Raw genomic sequence first — 20,695 nt, 5'->3', positions numbered from 1 at the left:
TCAGTATTCGCATTCCCTGTTTTCTCAGGGGAGCGAGGGCCGTGTCCATGCATTTCGTAAATGTACGGGGTGCCAAAGACAGGCCGAAGGGCAGGACTGTGTACTGATATACTCGACCGTTGAAGGCGAATCTCAAGAATGGCCTGTGACGGGGAGTTATCTGGATCTGAAAGTATGCGTCTTTTAGATCGAGAGAGATAAACCAGTCTCCTGGGCGAATCTGCGCGAGGATTTTTCTGGTTGTGATCATTTTGAACGGCCGTCTCATGAGGGCTTTGTTCAGATGTCTCAGATCTAAAATAGGTCTTAACGCTCCGTCCTTCTTGGGTACGAGGAAGTAGCGGCTGTAAAAGCCCGACTCGCTCAGAGAAGGATGAACCTGTTCTATAGCCCCTTTGCGCAGCAGCTTCGCTATTTCTGCTTGAAGCAGGTGCGCAGCCTCTGAACTCACTCTCGTCTCCGTCTGTGCTGTAAAGCGCGGAGGGCGACGAGCGAATTGAAGCGAATAGCCGTGTTTTATAGTATTCAGCACCCATTCTGACGCGCCCTGAATCGCTTCCCATGCTTTCGCATGCATAGCTAGGGGTCGAATGGTCTCTGGGTTCAGATCGCCGCGCTGCGCGGGATGGGGAACCTGTATCAGAGAGGATGGAGCGGCGTGCGCGCCGCTGGTGCTCGAACACGGGGGCTGGTAAACAGTATTGGCCGACTGAACAGCATTCAGTAGCTCGGTCCCATCGGATGGAGCGTGATTTGCTGTCAAACATCCCAGGCGCGAGAGTGGCGTGGGGATTATAATGTCTAAAAGTGAGTGCGCGTGCTCGTGAGCGGGCGCAGAGTTTACACTTATGACATGGCCAGTGTTTGGGAGCTTTAGAGGGTCTGTGACCCAAGGTAACTGACTGGCAGAGCGAACAGCGGGTAGGTGTGAGCACAAGGCTGTGGGCACATTTTCTACACTTAATACTCGAGCGGCTTGCGTCCGCTTCATGAGAGAGCGCTCTGTGCGCGTTACCATGGGGACCCTGTTTGTGTGAAGCAGTGAGCACATGGGAGTGGGCACATTTTCTACTCTTATAATACTCTCGGCCTGAGCCGTTGTTGCCCGGGGTAACCGAGTGACAGAGCGAGTTACGGGTAGATGTGAGCACAGAGTTGTGGGCACATTTACTACACTTAGTACTCGAGCGGTGTGTGACCGCTTTATGAGAGAGCGCTCTGAGCGCGTTACCATGGGGACCGTGTTTGTGTGAAGCAGTGAGCACGTGGGAGTGGGCACATTTTCTGCACTTACAACACCTTCGGCCGGAGCCGGAAAACCCGAATTTACACTCTTTCTGAGATTTATTTGGGCCGCCGTAAAAACGGCGTTTGTGTGCAGGCGAGCGAGTGGTGTTACTGGCTCGTTGGCTGCGGTGTAAGCTGCTGCAGTAGCCTGTACTGAGGGGACTGACAGAGCTGGGCGTTTTGATGGCGGTCCGGCCGCAGCGGGACTCAGCCATCTTTTCCTCCCTGCGGGTGCTAGGAGGACTTCGCGGGCTCAGACTTCAGCGTTATCTTGGGACGCGGACCCCGGGGGGGCGGCGGTCTGTGACGGCTGGTTGAGCGCGACCTAGGGCGGCCGCCCTGGCGTCGCTGCGAAGCAGTTGGTGGCCGAGACGAGCGCTGTGTGGAGCTGCGCGCAGGAGGCTGAGCTTGAGAGCGGCCTGCGGCTGGGCTCGAGCGGCGGGGCAGGAAGAGATTCATAGCCTGCGACGCCTTCTGTACTTCAGAGAAGCGGTCCACAATCCCGCTGACCGCAGGGCCGAAGAGGCCAGTGGGCGAGAGCGGGGCGTTGAGGAAAACAGCGCGTTCTGACTCACTCATATCCGCCAGCGTCAACCATAAGTGTCTGTCGATGACGGTGAGCGCGGCCATGGATCTGCCGATGGCTTGTGCAGCGGTTTTGGTAGCGCGGAGCGAAAGGTCCGTCGCGCTGCGCAGATCTGTTAAGGCTGTGTGATCCGAGCCCTTCTCGTCCAATTCGCGGAGGAGGTCGGCTTGCAGGATCTGGAGAACAGCCATCGAGTGCAGGGCGGAAGCAGCTTGGCCGGAGGCGGCGAATGCGCGGCCGGCGAGAGCTGATGTGGTCCTGCAGGCTTTGGACGGCAGGGCAGACTTTGAGCGCCATCTAGCAGACGGCGGGCAAAGGTGCGTTGCCACCGCTTCCTCAACGGAAGGGATGCCGGTATATCCTTTCTCGGCGGCCCCGTCCACCTGGGAGAGGGCCGAGGAGACAGATGAGCGGAGTCTAGCGGAGAAGGGCGCGTTCCACGACTTCGATAGCTCCGCATGGAGCTCGGGCAGGAAGGGTGCTGACCTAGAGGCTGGCGCTTGGCGGCGGCTAGGCAGAAAACACCCGTCGAGTCGGTTCGGCGCGGGCTCCTTGGGTGGGGACCAGTCCAATCCCAGTCGGTCGACCGCTTTGGTGAGGAGGCGGATAAGCTCCGCGTCAACACTGGAGCGGGACCTGCCAGACTCTGGAGTCGAGGAGGCGGAGCGGTGAGAGCCCGACCACTCCTCGCTGTCCGAAGCAAGCAGAGAGCAGCTGTCAGCGGCGTCATCTGCTTCATCCCCTAAGGCGACGGCAGTGCAGGCAGTGGCCGGCCGCTGCGCGTCGGTGAAGGGCGGGGGAGAAGGAGAGAGCGAGGCTCGCGGGAGGGGCTCCGGCGAGCGCTCAGCTATAACCACCGGCTCGGGAGGCCTTTGAGAGCGGCGTTTCTTCTTTCGCGGCCCTGAAGAGGCAGCCGGGGAAGGTGGAGGATCATCAAACATGGCGAGTCGAGCCCGCAGGGTCGACATCGGCAAGTCCTCACACTGTTCGCAGCCGCCCGTGGAGAGGGCGCGGGCTGCGTGGTCGAGGCCCAGGCAGAGAGCGCAGACCACGTGGCGGTCTCCGTCGCTGAGCGAGGCTCTGCACGAGCCACAGGATGAGCGAGGCATTTGCAACAACGCCTCGCGCTCTTTTAGATGCAAAGTGTGTCGCGGGGCGAACACACACACACATACAACACAGAGCAGTAAAGGATATATTCGCCGGATAGCGAAGCAGGCAGGGAAGGCTGAAGGCGGCGAAGGCGGCCGGCGTCCTCAGGCTGAGATCCTCGGCGTGCTGGTCGCTTGATTCAACGGCGGCTTCCTCAGAGAGCAGCGATGCGAAGAGCTTCGCTGAAAAGACAGAAATCAGAGAAGCAGCCTCCGAGCCCTGTTTATATACGCTAAGCCACACCCCCCTTTTCGCGGGCTGTGACGCAGTAAGCGCGCCAAGCGCGCTCATTGGTCGTGACGTCACGCCAAGGGCTCAGCGGTAGGCTGCTGCAGTTGCCGCAGGGCAGCCAATGGGCACGCTAGTAGCTCGCCCTAGGTCTGCAGGCTGCCGCACTGCGTTGACAAGATTATAAAAATTAAGGATAATTTTTGGCTTCAGTATCTCGAGAAAGAAAGGCTTTCCCGTAGCGTAGCAACTACGCAATACGAGAGAACCTCTCGTAAGAGAACTGCCACCTGCAGTAGCCTACTACAGGTACTGTAGGTGGCAGTTGTCGCGAGGTTAGTGTGTGAGGTCAGATGATCACCGACAGGGGAGGGTGTTGTGAGGTTTTCGCGTGCTGCCGTCATAGGCAGCCGTGCACGAGCGCAAAACCTCACAACACCCACCCCTGTCGGTGATTGGTTGGAACACTATTTATTTTGGTTTTGAGTGGTTGGTGAAACCAACTGTTTTTGTGTGCAGATCTCATATCATTTTGCCTAGTGTTGGTGGTTTCTGTGGTTCATAAATATTCTTTTGATTCCGATAAAGAATAAATTCCTTAGAACATGTGTGGTACTGTAAAATTAGTCAAAACAGGGCTGCCATGTGAAGGCATGTGCTGATTGTCTGTATAGAATCACGCCAATTCATTGGCTGATGGCGCGGGCGCCTCCTCAGCGGGGCTACGTCACTCACTCTTATTCAGTGAACTCACCATCTGCTCCTCAGATTTTCCACCGAAGAAGCAGCAGCTCCTTCGGCAGCAAGAGGAGCTTGGCAGCGAACGCAGCGTCTCATTCCCTATTCAGAGAACATGGGTTACGCGAGTAACCCGGGACGTTCTCTTTCACAGGTTCACTCGACGCTGCATAGCGATGACACAATGGGAAAGATATACCACACATGCCAAGCTAAGTGCTGCCAGATCTGGCCCAACAAGGAACGGCATAATTGTTTTGTTTTGTTTTTTCTTGACTCAACTAGGACCTAGGCAACAAGTTCATATAGAAAGAACCTGGGAACCAGGGGCCGCATCTAAATCAAAGTTGTAAAACCTAATAAAAGTGTGCGGAGAGGACCAACCTGTCGCCACACAAACATCCTCTAAAGGAACTCCCTTGAAAAGAGCCTGGGAGGACACGATACTCCTAGTAGAGCTTTAACGCCCAGAGGTGAAGGAAGCTTCTGCACCTCATAAGCCAGGGAAATTGCATCTCTCACCCAGTGAGAGATCCTGTGCTTAGAGGCGGCGAGCCCTCGGTAGCCAGCCCCAAAGCATACGAACAACTGAGACGACATGCACCACAGCGATAGCCGCGACATAATCTCGCAAGGTGGTAGCAGCTGCTCCAGCCACAAATTTATCCTGCAGGAATTCCAGCACTGAACCGACCGGGGAGCTGACTGGGTCCACTGCATGAGCCGAACACCAAGACTCAAAAACCTTCCACTTAGAGTAATACAGCCGTCTAGTAGAAGGTTCACAAGCGTTATCAATGGTCTCCCAAACATCAACGGGAAGACCAGATGCCACTGTCGCTAGCGACTGCCTCTTATCGACCACACCCACAGCCTCCATATCTTGGGTCGAGGATGCCAAATCCTGCCCTGGAGCTGAGAACATTTTAAATGAGTGACCGTTTTAGAGGGTTCACACACAGGCCTCTGTTCGGGCTAATTCAGAGTTGTTTATGATCAAAGTTATACAACTCCAATTTAAGTTACTTTTGGGTGCAGTAACTTTTACATTGACTGTTAAATCTGTGTTTTAGCAAAAAAAGGGTATGTGTCCAAAAACACATACTGAGTAGGAGTTAAATGACATAGGCTAAATTGTTTACATCTCTGGTTCACCCCAAACAAAGATAAAACCTTACAGTAATCTCACAAAATCATGTATTCCATAAGTATGTAATCATGTCAGTGCAATTTAAACAAGTCCAATGGATTCATAGACCCAGAAAACATGGAGTTAGGCACCAAGATTACTTGGCTAGGTCAAATAATGAAGGAGTTAGGACATTTTAAGGGCTTCCTGCCCATCTTGGACGCCATCTTGAAAATTACACCTTTCTAGTGGTCAAACTTTGGTAAACTTTTAGTATGTTATTAAGGACACCTTATACTACAAAAAAACAGCTGAGAAACCTTTTGTTAGAATTGTTTTACCCTAAAAAAATTCTAACAAAAGGTTTCTCAGCTGTTTTTTTGTCAGAGACAGTGCAGTGTGCTACTTTTCTTCATATTGCGGGTGAAGAAGCCATTGTACAAGTGTACAACACATTCCAGTTCACGGAGCAAGAAGTGAATAAAATTGATGCACTAAAGAGGAAATTCAAAGAATATTGTGAGCCCAGAAAGAATCTGCCGCACATTCGCCATATGTTTTTTTTTACGAGAGCGCAAAGCTCAGAAGAAACAATTGATGCATACGTCACAGATCTTAAACACAAGGGGAAAGACTGTGAATTTGGCGACCTGACTGATTAATTTATCACGGATAGAATCGTATGCGGGATAAGAGACGACAATGTACACGCAGTAAGATTGTTGCGTGAGGCAGACCTCACGTTGGAAAAAGCAATCAACACCTGCCAGGCCAACGAGTTAACGCCAAATCAGATGAAAATGCTAGCTGAAGAAATAGACGTAAACAAAATAAGCAGTGTCAAAAACAAAGAAAAGAGGAGGCAAAACAGTGCAAAGTGAACAGAAAAGAACACAGCATGCAATGGAAAGTCACCACAAAGCAAGCGTGAAATGTTTAAGATGTGGCTACCAACATGAATACAAAAAGTGCCCAGCTTATGGATGAATTTGCAAAACATGCAACAAACGAAACCACTTTGCAAAAATGTGTAGAACGCAAGTCTCCACCAAGAAAATACAGGCTGTAGAACAAGGGGAACAAAGTGATGAGCAAGATGATTTCTTTGTTGGAACCACTGATGTGCAAACAACAAACAATGAAAAATGTGCACACAGGCACCACTGAAAAACCAAATGAAAAAAGACAAATGGAAATAAACAACAAGAACGTTACATTTAAATTAGACACAGGAGCAGCATGTCATGTAATACCCAACAATGTGTTCAGGTCACTGGAAACTCGAAAACTGAAAAAATCCACCTGTCACTTAATTACATATTCTGGCCACAAGATGTCACCTGTGGGACAAGTTCAACTTCCCTTCACCTACAGAAACCAAAAGCATAATATTCAATTTCAAGTGGTCGATGGCAACGTACCTGCACTTCATGGATGTACAACCTGTGAAAAATTAGGGATGGTGAGAAGATATGAAATAAAGATTAAAGATGACCTTTGACGACCTGTTTTCTGGCCTTGGTTGTTTACCAATTGAGCATCACATCAAAACAGACCCCAATGTCTCACCGGTGATTCATCCACCAAGAAAGGTTCCTGTTAGCCTGACTACGTCAGACTTCGTACTTCCGCTCAATTTCATTTCGCTTCTGTACTCAGTCTGAGATAGCGTAATATCTTTCCGTTTTCCTCCGGCCTGAAAACAGCCGGCCAATCAACGAACAGAGGGCGGGCTGAGAGCCGTGACGACATAGACACTGATTGTACCGTGGATGCGTAGATTTACTTCACATAATCTGCAAAAGTCGCCCCCCCCCGCAAGAAAGAAAACGCTTTTCTATGTCTGACACAACTGCTCAGAGTGTAATCGTGGCCATGAAATCCATGTTCGCAAAGCATGGTATACCAGATACTGTAGTCTCGGACAATGGTCCACAGTATGCCAGCACAGAGTTCAGCAACTTTTCAAAAGTGTGGGAATTCAAACATGTGACTTCCAGCTGAGGACACGCACAGTCGAATGGACAAGCTGATCTAGCAGTCCAAACCATAAAAAAACTTGTTAAAGAAAGCTCAGAGTGGCAAAAGTGACCCCTACATTGCTTTGTTGGAATACCGAAACACGCCATTGGATGGTATTGGGTATGATGTTATACTCACCAGTACAGTTACTAATGGGACATCGTTCAAAATCCAAAATACCTACCTCAGTCACCTTATTGTCGCCCGAGAGCAACATAGATCCAAGACAGCCTGAAACTATAAGACAAGACAAACAAAAAGCCTATACTTTGACAGACAAACAAGACTGCTTCCAGATGTCCACATAGGAGAAAGAGTGAGAGTGCAACTAGATGTCTGGAAACCTGCAGTAATCATAAAAAGACATGAGCAACCAAGATCCTTCATCATACAAACACCAGATGGGAAAACATACAGGAGGAACCAAAAACATATTCTAAAGACTGGGGAAAAAAAGTCTCACAACAGCAACAGACAACAGTCAACGACACTAATAGTGAGATGGACTCACAGGTCACTGACACTCAGTCATCTACAACTGACAAGGACACACAATACACAGAACTGCCTGATTCTCAGCCACATGGATACATTACCAGGGGGCTGTTCCATAAAAGACGCTTAGAAAAGCGGGGATTAAACTCCAAAACCGGACTTGAATGAGCCTGACAAATGAGTTGGGGCTAAAGTGGTTCCATAAAAGGTAATTGAAGCTCACGCAATCTCACTAATTTGATCCAGGTTTATCTAGTCTAGATAATTGCGTGTGCACGCGTTTCTTAAGCAGCCCTAGAGGTCGATCGTGGATCAAATCGATCCATCATCAAATAGCGTATATTTTGTGCTGTTTTATGCGTTTGTGACATGTTTTTTTTCCCCCTCAGTTCAAAACTTACATTTTACAGTTATATTCTCCATCTGTAAATGTTCGAAAGTCATGCAAATGTATCCATTTTGCTGCTAATTTTCATATTGAACGAGCGCTGCTGCGCGCATGCGCGCCAAATAGGAGCGCAATAATTCTGACTAAAATATACATTTTGCTTGGAAAATTAATATGCGATATTTTATAACACTAGAAATATCTTCTAATTATAATAATTTATCTTTAGGATGTTGGATAAGTTGCACTGAACTTCTAGCGAACAGAAGTACTTCAGTGAAGTAGCCTATAATTCAGGGAAGATTTTTTTTAAGAAACTAAATATATAGAGATACAAAATATAGTTTTGGGTATAGGACCTATGCTACTTAATAAAGATGATGTATACTTATTTAGAATGCTCAGAATTACAGCTTTTAATGCCATTTTTTTTGAGAGAAAGCAAGAATCCCCAGTTTTAAATGAGTAGATTTAGTTTCTAAAGTACATTATGGAGAGGATAACATTAAATTAAGAGCAAATGTATACATTTTGAAAAGATATGTGCAACTCTAAAATCAAAGAATATTCCATAAAATAAAGGAATATATATTAGCCTACATTAACTACATTTTTATATAACCCTCCCTCCCTTTTATTTCTAGTTATTTGTTATTTTATTTATTTACTTATTTAATATTGAATATTTGATATTCAAATAATATTACTTGAATAACTATTAGGAATTATGTGTCATTATAAGAGTTTGATATAAATATGTTAATGTTAAATTTTTATTACTATTTATTTATTGTTTTTTGTCTTTTCCCCCTTAAATCATATGTAAAAGTGTCTATGTACTTTTTGGTTATTGTTCTAATCATGTGTGATTTTAGGCTATGTGTTGGTGGGTATTATCACAAAAGAAAAAAAGTAGAAGGAAAAATAAGGAATATTTATTGGGGGAAAATATGATGTCTTTAAAGGAACTGTCCATTTGTATAATTGTGTTAAATGTGTTTGAATTGAAAGACATAATAAAGTACATTTTATATATATATATATATATATATATACTAAAATATTTGTTATTTGGACATTAGATGTGCCTTATTTAGAATTTTAAGCCTGTGTGTATATTTTTATGATAGCAATAACTGTAAAGGGACTATTGTAATGGGGTAAATCAAATGTAGGCTAATATACTGTCAATTACTAAGCTCAGATTCATCTTACCAGTTAAAATTTATACTGTGCTTTTGTAATTATTTATTTTTAATTTTGTGATTTTAACTTCTGCTTTACAAAGCTTTTTTCAGATTGTGTTCTAATGTTCTTCTAATCATAAACATGTACTACAGCTGCCAAACAAAACCAGAGAGAAATGTATTCATAAATCTTTAAAACAATGTAATTAAATCTTGGGCACAAAACATTCAGCCAGTAAAAAAAGAAAACCTGTAGTATATATATTGTATTTAGGCCTATCTATCTATCTATCTATCTATCTATCTATCTATCTATCTATCTATCTATCTATCTATCTATATCTATCTATATATATATATATATATATATATATATATATAGGTCTATATTGTCTAATTTATCATTGTAGCCTTATTTAAGTTGATTTTCTGTATACTGTGTATTTATTTTTGGACTAATAGTGGTTAATAAAGTCCAATAATGGTATGAGAGAGTGTCAGTGGTAATATCATTGTGTTCCTATTGGTCAGTGTTAGAGGATCTGTGTAACAACTGAGGCTTAGCCTGACAGTTAGCCTGCCCTGGACCAGGCTAGTTTCCCAGCATAAGTTGCCAGGGTAACTGAGTTTGAACTATTTTAAGTTTGCTTTATGAAACAGAATCCACCGACAATAAGCCTGACTAACCGAAATAAGCCTGGCTTATACTCTAATCTTGGTTTATGGAACAGCCCCCAGGTCAGGTAGACAAGTGAAAATACCCTCAAGGCAGGCCCGGAGTGGCCATAGGGCCACGGCTCAAATTGGACCGGCAGACTCGCCTGCTTTCTCTTCATTTTTTCACACACACAGAAACACATAGGTCTATATGTGTTACGTTAAGTTAGATTTGATTCAAGAAGACAGACAAGCACACATGGAAGGGCGACTCAAGGTACAGCGATTATAGTAGATAAACTGGCTACATGTGTTTGTGTATGTGTTTATTCAAAGTGACTTATTTCGAAGAAATTCTTTTTTTATTCAGTTCAGGTTTTCATTCTTTTGATTATCAGTTTTAATTCAGTTTCAGTGATTTTAATTGTGATTGTTTAATAAAGATAAGCCTGATGCTGGGGGAAATGAGAAAAAGAAAGAGACAGATACATTGATATTCAGTGAGACAACAGCAGCCAGCCAGAAGTTCACTGACAAACGTGCCAAACTGACATATTTTTTCAAGACAGATGAACACACAGGAACTGGCGACTCAAGGTATAGTGACTATATGGTCAAAGACTATAGATTTAGAAACACAGAAAGTCCCGCCTTCTAAGTTGAAGAGCCAAAAGCTGATTGGTAAAGTCATTACGTCGCTGCAGTTAGACACTCCAGTGGCAGTTTGCATAGAAACCTGAGACTGTTGCTTAGGACTGCACATGCGCATTGGCTCGTCTAGCCTGAAAAATAAGTCTTTTTTTAATGCTATACGAACATAAGAACCAACATTTAGGGGAAAGTTCATGTAAGATTTTGTTGCTGATTTAAAATAATTTAATTAATTGTGAGTTCGGCAAGTAGTTTGAGATTTTAGGATTCCTCCATTCAAATACATTGGTCTTAGTCTTAAATGCCCGAAATAAAATAAATGTAAATGTACTATAGCAAAGTCCCTTTCAAGGAAAGTCTGTTCACTTGGTGGCCATATTTGCAAAGCGAATTAGGAATTATTTTTTATTCAGCTTTATCTCTTTTAATTCAATTTCAGTGATTTTAGCATTTTAACTTATTTTAAATGTGATGGTTTAATACAGTTAATTCTGAAGCTGAGGGAAGTGAGTAAAGGAAAGAGACAAGAGATCTTCAATGAGACAACAGCAGCCAGGCAGAAGTTCCCTGAGCTACAAGCAACCAGTGTAGACGAGACTGATCAGTTTATTTTGCTCATCCGCAGTCAAATGACCTTAACATCTTTTTCAGTTATCATCCTCAACAGTCACCGAAACATCACATATCAAAAGTTTATAACAGAAAGGATGGAACCAGCCGCAAATTCTTTGAACTGTTCTGTATGTTTGGCATTTGCACCTCTTGCACGTGATAGTCCTTTCATAAAGGGAGGTATGAATGCATGGAAACATGTTCATCAGAGGATTGAGGAACATGAGAAAAGTAATGCCCACATAGATTGTGCCGATACTTACTTTCTAATGGCTAAAAAGGCAAAAGTCTATTGACTGGGAACCAGATGTCTTTACATTATGAACAAGTAAAGAAAAAGCGTCAGGTAATGAAACGCATAGTAGATGTCACAAATGTCAATGGAAAATGTGGACTTAGTTACAGAGGAGATAAAGCAGAAACTGCTTATACATTGGAAAACACTTGTCAATCATGGCAACTTCCTAGAGTTGATAATACTCTTGAGCAAGTATGATATGTGCCTTCAACAGCACTTGAACACTTGTATTGAACAAATCAAGAAACATCATGACACTGGAGCAAAGGGCAGAGGCTCTCTTGTGACTTTTCTTTCAAAAGACATCATCTTTAAAGTTGTGGATGTCATCAGCCAAATTATAAAGAGCACAATTGCAGATGAGATTAAACAGGCAGGCATGTTTTCGGTCCAAATAGATACCACCCAAGATATAACCTCAAAAGACCAATGTGCAGTAATTTTGAGATATGTTACAGATGCCATCCATGAGCGACTGGTTGCTGTGGTAGACTGTGAAGCATCGACAGGAAAATATTTCACAGAGATGCTCAAAACAGACATTAGACAAGCTTGGTATTGGCATTGGCACATGTGTGGGCAACTTCACTGATGGTGCAGCTAACATGCAGGGACAATATCAAGGGTTCTCTGCATTTCTCTCAGAGCAGTCTCTTACACAGATTCATGTCTGGTGTTAGTCACATATTCTGAATCTGGTACTGGCAGACACAACATGCAGTGTTGTAGAAAGTACATCACTCTTTTCATTGCTTAATTATGTTGCAGTTTTTCTCAGAGAGTCGTATAAGCGTATGAAGAGGTGGGAAGAGACAAGTAACAACAAACGTCATAGAAGACTGTGCCCAATAGGGGAAACCGGGTGGTGGGCAAAGGACCAGGCTATCACTGAGGACTTTGGGTGTTTTGGTATGCCTCAAGATGCTCTGCATGTTGACATGCTGCTGACTCTCGCCTCAATTGAGGAAGATATGAGTATGAAGCCAACAGAGAGGGTCAAAGCAAAGGTATACATTGAAGCTCTTTTAAAGTTTGAGACAGTCCTCACTGCTCAAACCGTTCTCCGAATTTTTGAGCATACATCCCCCTCTCCAAGTACAGATAAAGGCTATGGATATTCTTGCAGCTCAGCACCTGGTTGAGGGGACAAAGGAAAGCCTTAACAAATTTATTAGAGACTTTGAGGGAGTGAAAGTAGCAGCTGATGGGTTTGTGGGTATAGTGCCAATCAAAAACTACAAGAGGACAGCATTGAGATAGAACTGCAGACTGCACTTCCAGAGAAACGGGTTCGGAAAAAGAAAAACATGCATGGAGAGCTATCAGAAGATGACCCTCTGACATCACCAGATGCTGACTTTGAGGTCAATGTGCACAATGTCATTCTGGACACTGGCAGGTAGCATAGAAGGTTTTCAGCAAATGCAGAACTCTTGATCCTAATAAATTTGGCAAAATTAAGGCAAATGGGCTCCATAGTTCAGCTCTTCAAGACATCAGCAAGTGTCTCCTTAAATTTGATAAGCGGACCATTGTATATGGAACCAGAGGTAGAACTGGAGAACACAACCTGTTCCTGCTGCAAAAACTCTGCCATATGTGTGTCTCTCATCCTCTCACAGTACAACCTTCTTACTGATGCCTATGTAATTGGTTTGGCATATAAGTTTCTGTTGACAATCTCAATCACTCAGATCGCCTGTGAGAGAAGCTTCTCAACACTGAAATTTGTTAAGAACAGGCTAAGAAGCGCAAGGTCTCAGGAGCACTTAGAGGGATTCATGCTAATGGGCACAGAAAAGGAAATACTCATGTCTATAGACAATGAGACAGTTATTAACAAAGTTGCAGAAACCAGTGCACTGCTTAGGCAGTTGCTGATGCTTTAAGGCTTTGCTATTTTCAGTTCTGAGTGTAAGCCAAAACTTGTAAAGAATGAAGGCCTATTTCTTTCTTTCTTTGCATATTGAGATGCATATTTGCATATTTGCATATTGATTGTCAGTTTAGTTAGAGATGACTGCTTTGTAGTTTTTAATTTAAAAAATATTTGTTTTCATAATGCAACAGTTGTATGTTTTGTAGCAGAAAATTTTCATACAATGTATTTATTACATCAATATGTATATGTATGTATTAACATGTTTTATGTTATATATATTTTATGCCATTATATATGAAGAGTTCAGATGCAAAAGCCTCTAAGTGCCATCTGAAATTTTCTTCTAGAATGATCATTTTTATCAAGCTCGTATATTTAAGTTCAGTAATTTCACTTAAATGGCAATGAACATTACCTATTAATTGTCATTTAAGTGAAATTACTGAACTTAAATATACAAGCTTGATAAAAATGACCATTCTAGATGAAATTTTCAAATGGCACTTAGAGGCTTTTGCATCTGAACTCTTCATATATATATATATAAACAAAAGTCGAAAAAGTATATTTCTTACTGCAATACGTCATTTTTGTTTTGAATGCAGACCACTTTTTTAAAAAAAATAAAGTAACAATTGAACTCTTTCTAGCAGAAAACTCAGTATGTGATTTGTTATTTGGCTATATTATATTATTCATATTTCTTGAATCATGTTAAAAATAAATAATACAGGATAGTAAGAACAGATTTGTGACTTCATGAATCCAGGTTCAACCCCGGTGGGAGGGGCTGGCCTTGGGCATTAAGTGTCGGCTTGGTGTGTCCTGGGCTTTAGATTCCCAAGCTGAAAATGGGTAAATGGTGTCCCGGGCTGAAAATGGTACAAGGTCTCAACAGTGGTTTGCAGTTTACAAATGCACATCGCAGTAACCTGAGTTTTGTTTTTGTTTTGAATAAATTTTGCAGTTAAAAGAATTAGCTCAATGTTCATAAGATTGCTCATAAACAAAGAGATTAGCCTATAGATAGTTAGGTTGTATAACTTTAATTCAGATATGTTGTAAAGAGTTTACACCTTTTTACAGATGAGCATTTTGAGACTGACTTTAAACAGACAAGGCAGTTTTATAGATTGATGTCAATATGCATAAGTTATGTAATAATAGTTGCAAGCTGGATAGTTCTAAACTTAAAGGATTAATTCACCTCAAAAAGAAAAGTTCCTGATAATTTACTTTCTTTCGTGGAAAATAAACTATTTGTTTGAGAAAAACACTTCAGAATTTTTCTCCACTCAATTGACTTCAACGGTAACCAAATTGTTGAAGTCCAAATCAACGCAGTTTCAAAGGGCTCTGCAGGATCCCAGCTGAGGAATAGGGTCTTATCTAGCGAAACGATCAGTCCTTTTTTTATAATTAGGATTATATTTAATTCTTATAGTAATGGTAACTGATGATTTAGTGAAGGGTGACTAAGATGGTGTTAATGTAATTAATGAATACAACTCGAGTTAATTTAGAAATTATCTCGTTTTGTGCAGTTTTGGTGGCTCTTAAAAGAGCCGTTGTGGGTTGAGGAAGACGCGGGTTTAAGCGCGCTCTCCGCGGATGCGGCGGGCCAGCTGAATATCTTTGGGCATGATGGTGACCCTCTTGGCGTGGATGGCACACAGGTTGGTGTCCTCAAACAGACCGACCAAATAAGCCTCGCTGGACTCCTGCAGGGCCATGACAGCGGAGCTCTGGAAGCGCAGGTCCGTCTTGAAGTCCTGAGCGATTTCTCTCACCAGCCGCTGGAAGGGCAGTTTGCGGATCAGCAGCTCGGTGGACTTCTGATAGCGGCGGATCTCCCGCAGAGCCACGGTCCCGGGCCGGTAGCGGTGAGGCTTCTTGACGCCGCCGGTGGCCGGAGCGCTCTTACGGGCGGCTTTAGTAGCGAGCTGCTTCCTCGGAGCTTTACCACCGGTGGATTTACGAGCGGTCTGCTTGGTTCTTGCCATTGCTGCGATCTTTCTCTCTGTCCTGCTTGCGCTGGAAATGCTGCTATACGTTAAACACCCGCTTTTAAAGCTTTGAACCGCCACGAGCTCATAGTGACGCGATGATGCAGGCCTGTGATTGGTAAGTTAATACGTGATGTCTGCGCATGAGTGCCAGCCAATGACTGCGCGTTTCCTCTTTTCAAACGAGTGGAGGGTTTCCCGCTCGAGATGCTTTGTTCCGTTGACTACTTTGCTCATAAAACAATGTACATAAGCTCCCTGGTCTTTATACTCACATTGTTGTATTTGTGTGTTCTGAAATACTCGCCTTAATTCCCAGTGCTTGTGCAGATTTTGGATTAGAACAAAGTCACTTTACAGTCTGTGTAAAAGCACTGCAGCGAGACGCATTAGGGTTTCCATCCGTCCCGTAAAACAGGGGGACGTTCCGTAAATCAGCATAAAGGGCAAAAGACCCAGAGTAACATTGATGACCAATTTCTGTTTTCCTGGAGCTGATATGCAAATGGATTTTATATTTATTTGAGATAAAATATATATTTTTTATATATATATATATATATATATATAAAATAAACTATCAAGGCTTTGTAAACAACTATATTTTAATATTAGGTGAGATATTGGGTAGCAAACACACGTCAGGGGATCATAATGCGCTTATAACAAGCATGCGCACAACTACGATTATACATGGAATCGTCGATATAGAGAAACCACATATATTTGATGGGTCATTTTCCCACTTCACCAAATGAGTTTATGGCGTTTGTAAATATAAACAAGGAAAAGCGCTCGTTGTCAGATAACATGGGTGGCTCTTAAAAGAGCCGTTGTTTCAGTAACCCAGTCTTCAATCTGTTTATTTGGATTTGGCGGGTTTCTCGGTCTTCTTGGGCAGCAGCACGGCCTGGATGTTGGGCAGCACGCCGCCCTGAGCGATGGTCACTCGGCCCAGAAGTTTGTTGAGCTCCTCGTCGTTGCGCACCGCCAGCTGCAGGTGACGGGGGATGATGCGGGTCTTCTTGTTGTCCCGAGCGGCGTTTCCAGCCAGCTCCAGGATCTCAGCGGTGAGGTACTCGAGCACCGCCGCCAGATAAACAGGAGCTCCGGCACCGACGCGCTCGGCGTAGTTTCCTTTGCGCAGAAGCCTGTGAACACGGCCGACAGGGAACTGCAGTCCCGCCCTGGAGGAGCGAGTCTTAGCCTTGGCTCGGGCTTTACCACCGGTTTTGCCTCTTCCGCTCATTTTCAGATCAGTTCAGTTAATTAGAGTGAAATGAAATATGTCGTTCGTGTTTCCACACACTGTATTTACACGAGAGTGCCAGTCGCTCATTGGTTTAGAGACTGTAAAGATTCACACCAATCACTGAACTTCCCTCCAAAGCCCAACCCCCTTTCTGGCGGGGATTACTATACACGAGTATTAAAGGGATAGTTCACCTAAAAATGAAAATTCTGTCATTATTTACTCTCCCTCAAGTTGTTCCAAACCTGTATGTTGTTCCAAACCTGTATGACTTTCTTTCTTCTGCTAAACACAAAAGAAGATATTTTAAAGAAGGTTGGTAATTAAACAGTTGCTGGTCCCCATTGACATCCATAGTATTTTTTTTATTCTTACTATGGAAGTCAATGGGGTCCATCAGTCGTTTGGTTACAGACTTTCTTCAAAATATCGTCTTTTGTGTTTAGCAGAAGAAAGAAAGTCATACAGGTTTGGAACAACTTGAGGGAGAGTAAATGACAGAATTTTCATTATTGGGTGAACTATCCCTTTAATTACATTTAAGCCAGAAGAGATGAAACCATTTATATATATATATATATATATCGTCGAGGTAAACAATCATACACTCTAACTTTAGTCGTTTGGTGGGTAATTTTCCCCCCAACCAAAAGAGTTTATACGGTTTATAAATATTAACAGAGAAAAGTGCTCGTTGTCAGATAAAATATGTACGTCTGATACTGTACAGTATTATGTTCCTATGTAATATTGGAGTTTTATCACTGCCCATATTTTTGGATGTGGGTCATTTGTAGTGTCACAATTATCCAGCATAGTGTTGTGTACACAACATACTGTTGTACAACATCCTATTTACACTGTGATCACTGTCTGAACCTCTTTTTTGGCCATTTACAATACATTTATGTACAAATAATAGATAACATGACTTTTTTTTTCCTTCAAAACGGTGTTTTGACTTGTTTGTTCAGATTGCAAGAGTCCAAGAAGTCATAATCACATATCACATACCTGCTTTAAAATTTAACACAAATCATTGATATAAACGAGTTTTGCTCTTATTCAGAATTAGTGGGTGGCTCTTAAAAGAGCCGTTGAGGAATAAACACTGGACTTTATTTCTTTTTGGGCGCTGCCTTTTTAGGCTTGGCGGCTTTAGGTTTTGCCGCTTTAGGTTTAGCAGCCTTAGCTTTTTTGGGGCTCTTGGCTGCTTTCTTAGCGACTGCTGGCTTCGCCTTCTTTGGGCTCTTAGTCGCCTTCTTCGCGGGTTTGGCTGCGGGTTTCTTGGCCTTCTTGGGCGATTTCTTGGCGGCGGGCTTCTTAGCCGCTGCGCTCTTGGGCTTCTTGGCAGCAGCGGGTTTCTTGGCCGCGGGCTTCTTCGCTTTAGGAGCCGCTTTCTTGGCCGGTTTCTTCTTGGTCTCGGCTTGCTGCTTGTTGAGCTTGAATGAGCCCGAGGCGCCGGTCCCTTTGACCTGCACCAGTGTGCCTTTAGTTACAAGGCTCTTGATGGCGATCTTGACGCGGGAGTTGTTCTTCTCCACGTCGTAGCCGCTGGCAGCGAGCGCTTTCTTCAGCGCGGCGAGGGACACGCCGCTCCTCTCCTTGGATGCGGACACAGCTTTGACGATGAGCTCGCCGACGCCTGGACCTGCTTTCTTGGCCTTCGCAGCGGACTTCTTCTTGGGCGCTTTAGCCGGGGCGGCAGCAGCGGGTGCTGGGGCGGTTTCTGCCATTTCTCTCTGGTCGGATCAACAGTGTTTCAAACACTGTCTCTGTTTTCAGCAATGAGTGGCGCGCTCGAGCGGCGCTGCGCTCTTAAATAGCACATGAGAACCTTATAGACTCAACCTGCTAGCTCGGCCTCTGTGCGCGTCCACGAGCCCCTCATGTGTGTGTTTTCTTCTCTTACATTTGGTTCAAAACTGGAGTGGTAAAATAGTTTGGCGCAGTCAAAACAAAGTGAACACCAAGCAGAGGTTCTGAGCTTTCATTGGAGAATAAAATATGCGACAGGAAATGTTTATTTTGCCTTCGTCAGATCAAATCCAAGGCGAGCATCAACCACGGGGGAAAGCCGCGTGTACATTTGACAGATCGTTTAAGTGGAAAGGTTAATAAAAGCCTGAACGCCTCATCTGTGTGTTCAGCAAACAGTCTGAAATAGACTTTAATGAAATCAGCATCAGTGAGGGCCGTGAGGAGGCTTTCATACAGATGTTGATTTGGGCAGCTTGAAGCACACGAACATCATCCGGAGGCTCCGAGTCTCTCTGTGATCTGGCAGTAAAATAATAATAATTGGTATTTTATATATATATTTTCATAAGCTGATGCACATAACGTAAATAAAAATGCAAATCATCATATTTGTTTCTCCTTATTCGTTATTCATCTCGGTTTTCATCATATGAATGAGGATTGTGTAAAAAACATAGACTGTAAAAAATATGGACAAAGCGTCTGTGACGTCACCCATAGACAATAGGCTTGTTCGACTTCATGCAGCTCTGCGCAGACCGATCGTAGTACCCCAGAGTGCAGTCTGGACGATGGGGCGGGGCGACACTTTTAGGCGGGGCGACACGTGTCGCTCCGCCCACACCCAATTTAATTGGTTTATAATACCGCAATCTTATTGGTGTAGACGATTCAGGTCTGAGCATGCGCATTCCTTTAAGTACGATTTTATGAATGATTTGGCCGTAGGCTATTAAAGAAATATTAAATGCTAACTTTAATCGTAGGCTATATGTTGTCGGTTTACCATGGTAATTTTAGTTAAGATCTATTGGCTAATGTTTTATTGTACTTAAGAAACAGAATGGATGAAGTTATTGTTTAAAAACGAACGCAGGCCTACTTCAAGGAGATGTTTTACAAACTCGGGATTTTACCCAAAGGATGATAATTCACTGTAAGAATGTAAAAGCAGCTGAAAGCACGACCGTTTTTTGTTGTCATTTTTTTAGCGACATGTTGTCCAATGCGTGCGTTAGGCTACAGTGCAAATAAAATGTTTAATGGCAAACTCACGTTTCTTTGTTAATAAAATGCGGGCCTGTTGGTTCTGTAAAATCCCTATGTTATAGTTTTAAAGATTCATGTTTTCTATAAGTGTCGACCGTAGGCTACAATTCGACTATCTGTTACTGTGACATCAGGCCATTGGGTTTTGTGCGTTGGCTACAATAGAATTAAAACCGTGTAGTGCTGAAATGTGAAAATAAATAAATAAATAAATATGTAGGCTATTTACTAAAACAGATTTATTATATCGATCTGGGCTTGTATACTATTTGGTAGGCTATAGCCTATTATTGTCTTAGGCCTATTTGTCACTGTGGTTTTGCTTTAAAATAAAATAAAACAAACTTTCGGATTTATCCGATGTTTTACTGAAATACAGTGAATTATCATCATTTGTGTAAAATCCCGAGTTTGCGTTTATTCACTGATCCTAATGGAAAAACGAAGAAGCATTTACGAATGATTTGAAATTCCGGAGCCCTGCATGACATGCGGAAAAATATTGTCTAGCCCATAGGTTCTCAAAGTGCGGCCCGCGGGCCAATGGCGGCCCGCAGAAACATTTCTGGCGGCCCGCGATAACATCTGATAACATCTGTAAAACTGTTAAAACTGTAGGCTACATTGCTTTGAAAAAATTAATCTCCGTTTAGTGGTGTTTAGCGGCATCTATAGGCATAACGGTAATTACAGGTGTGGTCCGACCGATCGCAGTGACAAGCTTATATTAATAGCCGCGTTTCCATTACCTTTCAAATTTTTCACGGCGCGAACACTTGCATTTTCCTATCAACAGTGGAAACAACTTAAAATACTCAATCATTTCTGGTCATACAGAAAATAATACTACATTATTTGCAACTACTTTTATTTGTGTAAACTCATAATAACAAAAAAACGTTGTGCTTTTGTAAAATAAAACAAAACAATCAGTAGGCTAGCCTACGCACTTTCATGATCTCCGTGAACTGGAGCGCGAGAACTGAAACAATATAGCCTATGTTGGCTAAAGCTTGAAATGTCCACTTTTAAACAAACAAACTCGAATCGAAAGCTAATACCTTCTGATGTTATCCGTATGAAAGGTGCATTTCT

The 20,695-nt window shown here is 43.3% G+C and overlaps 4 protein-coding genes across 4 annotated transcripts in view; all 4 read right to left on the bottom strand.

Moving 5' to 3' along the window:
* LOC307151410 (histone H4) overlaps positions 1 to 20,695 on the bottom strand; it is an 80,401-nt gene that overhangs the window by 5,354 nt on the left and 54,352 nt on the right. The window lies entirely within an intron of this gene.
* LOC307151416 (histone H3.2-like) lies at positions 14,856 to 15,330 on the bottom strand. Its single transcript, XM_079859419.1, has one exon. The coding sequence runs from the start codon at positions 15,313 to 15,315 to the stop codon at positions 14,905 to 14,907; it is 411 nt and encodes a 136-aa protein (XP_079715545.1). The 5' UTR covers positions 15,316 to 15,330; the 3' UTR covers positions 14,856 to 14,904.
* Positions 16,132 to 16,578, bottom strand: LOC307151398 (histone H2A-like). The gene has a single exon (XM_079859401.1). It carries the CDS (start codon positions 16,565 to 16,567, stop codon positions 16,181 to 16,183), a length of 387 nt encoding a protein of 128 aa, XP_079715527.1. The 5' UTR covers positions 16,568 to 16,578; the 3' UTR covers positions 16,132 to 16,180.
* Positions 17,689 to 18,345, bottom strand: LOC307151392 (histone H1-like; the record flags this gene model as incomplete). The annotated part of the gene is made up of 1 exon (XM_079859392.1): positions 17,689 to 18,345. The coding sequence occupies exon 1, from the start codon at positions 18,304 to 18,306 to the stop codon at positions 17,689 to 17,691; it is 618 nt and encodes a 205-aa protein (XP_079715518.1). The 5' UTR covers positions 18,307 to 18,345.

This window comes from Squalius cephalus (assembly GCF_949319135.1).
Source record: "Squalius cephalus genome assembly, chromosome: 23".
In the NCBI taxonomy this organism is placed as follows: Eukaryota; Metazoa; Chordata; class Actinopteri; order Cypriniformes; family Leuciscidae; genus Squalius; species Squalius cephalus.
Note: the sequence above shows the minus strand (reverse complement) of the source record. Positions and strands in the feature narration are given on the sequence as shown.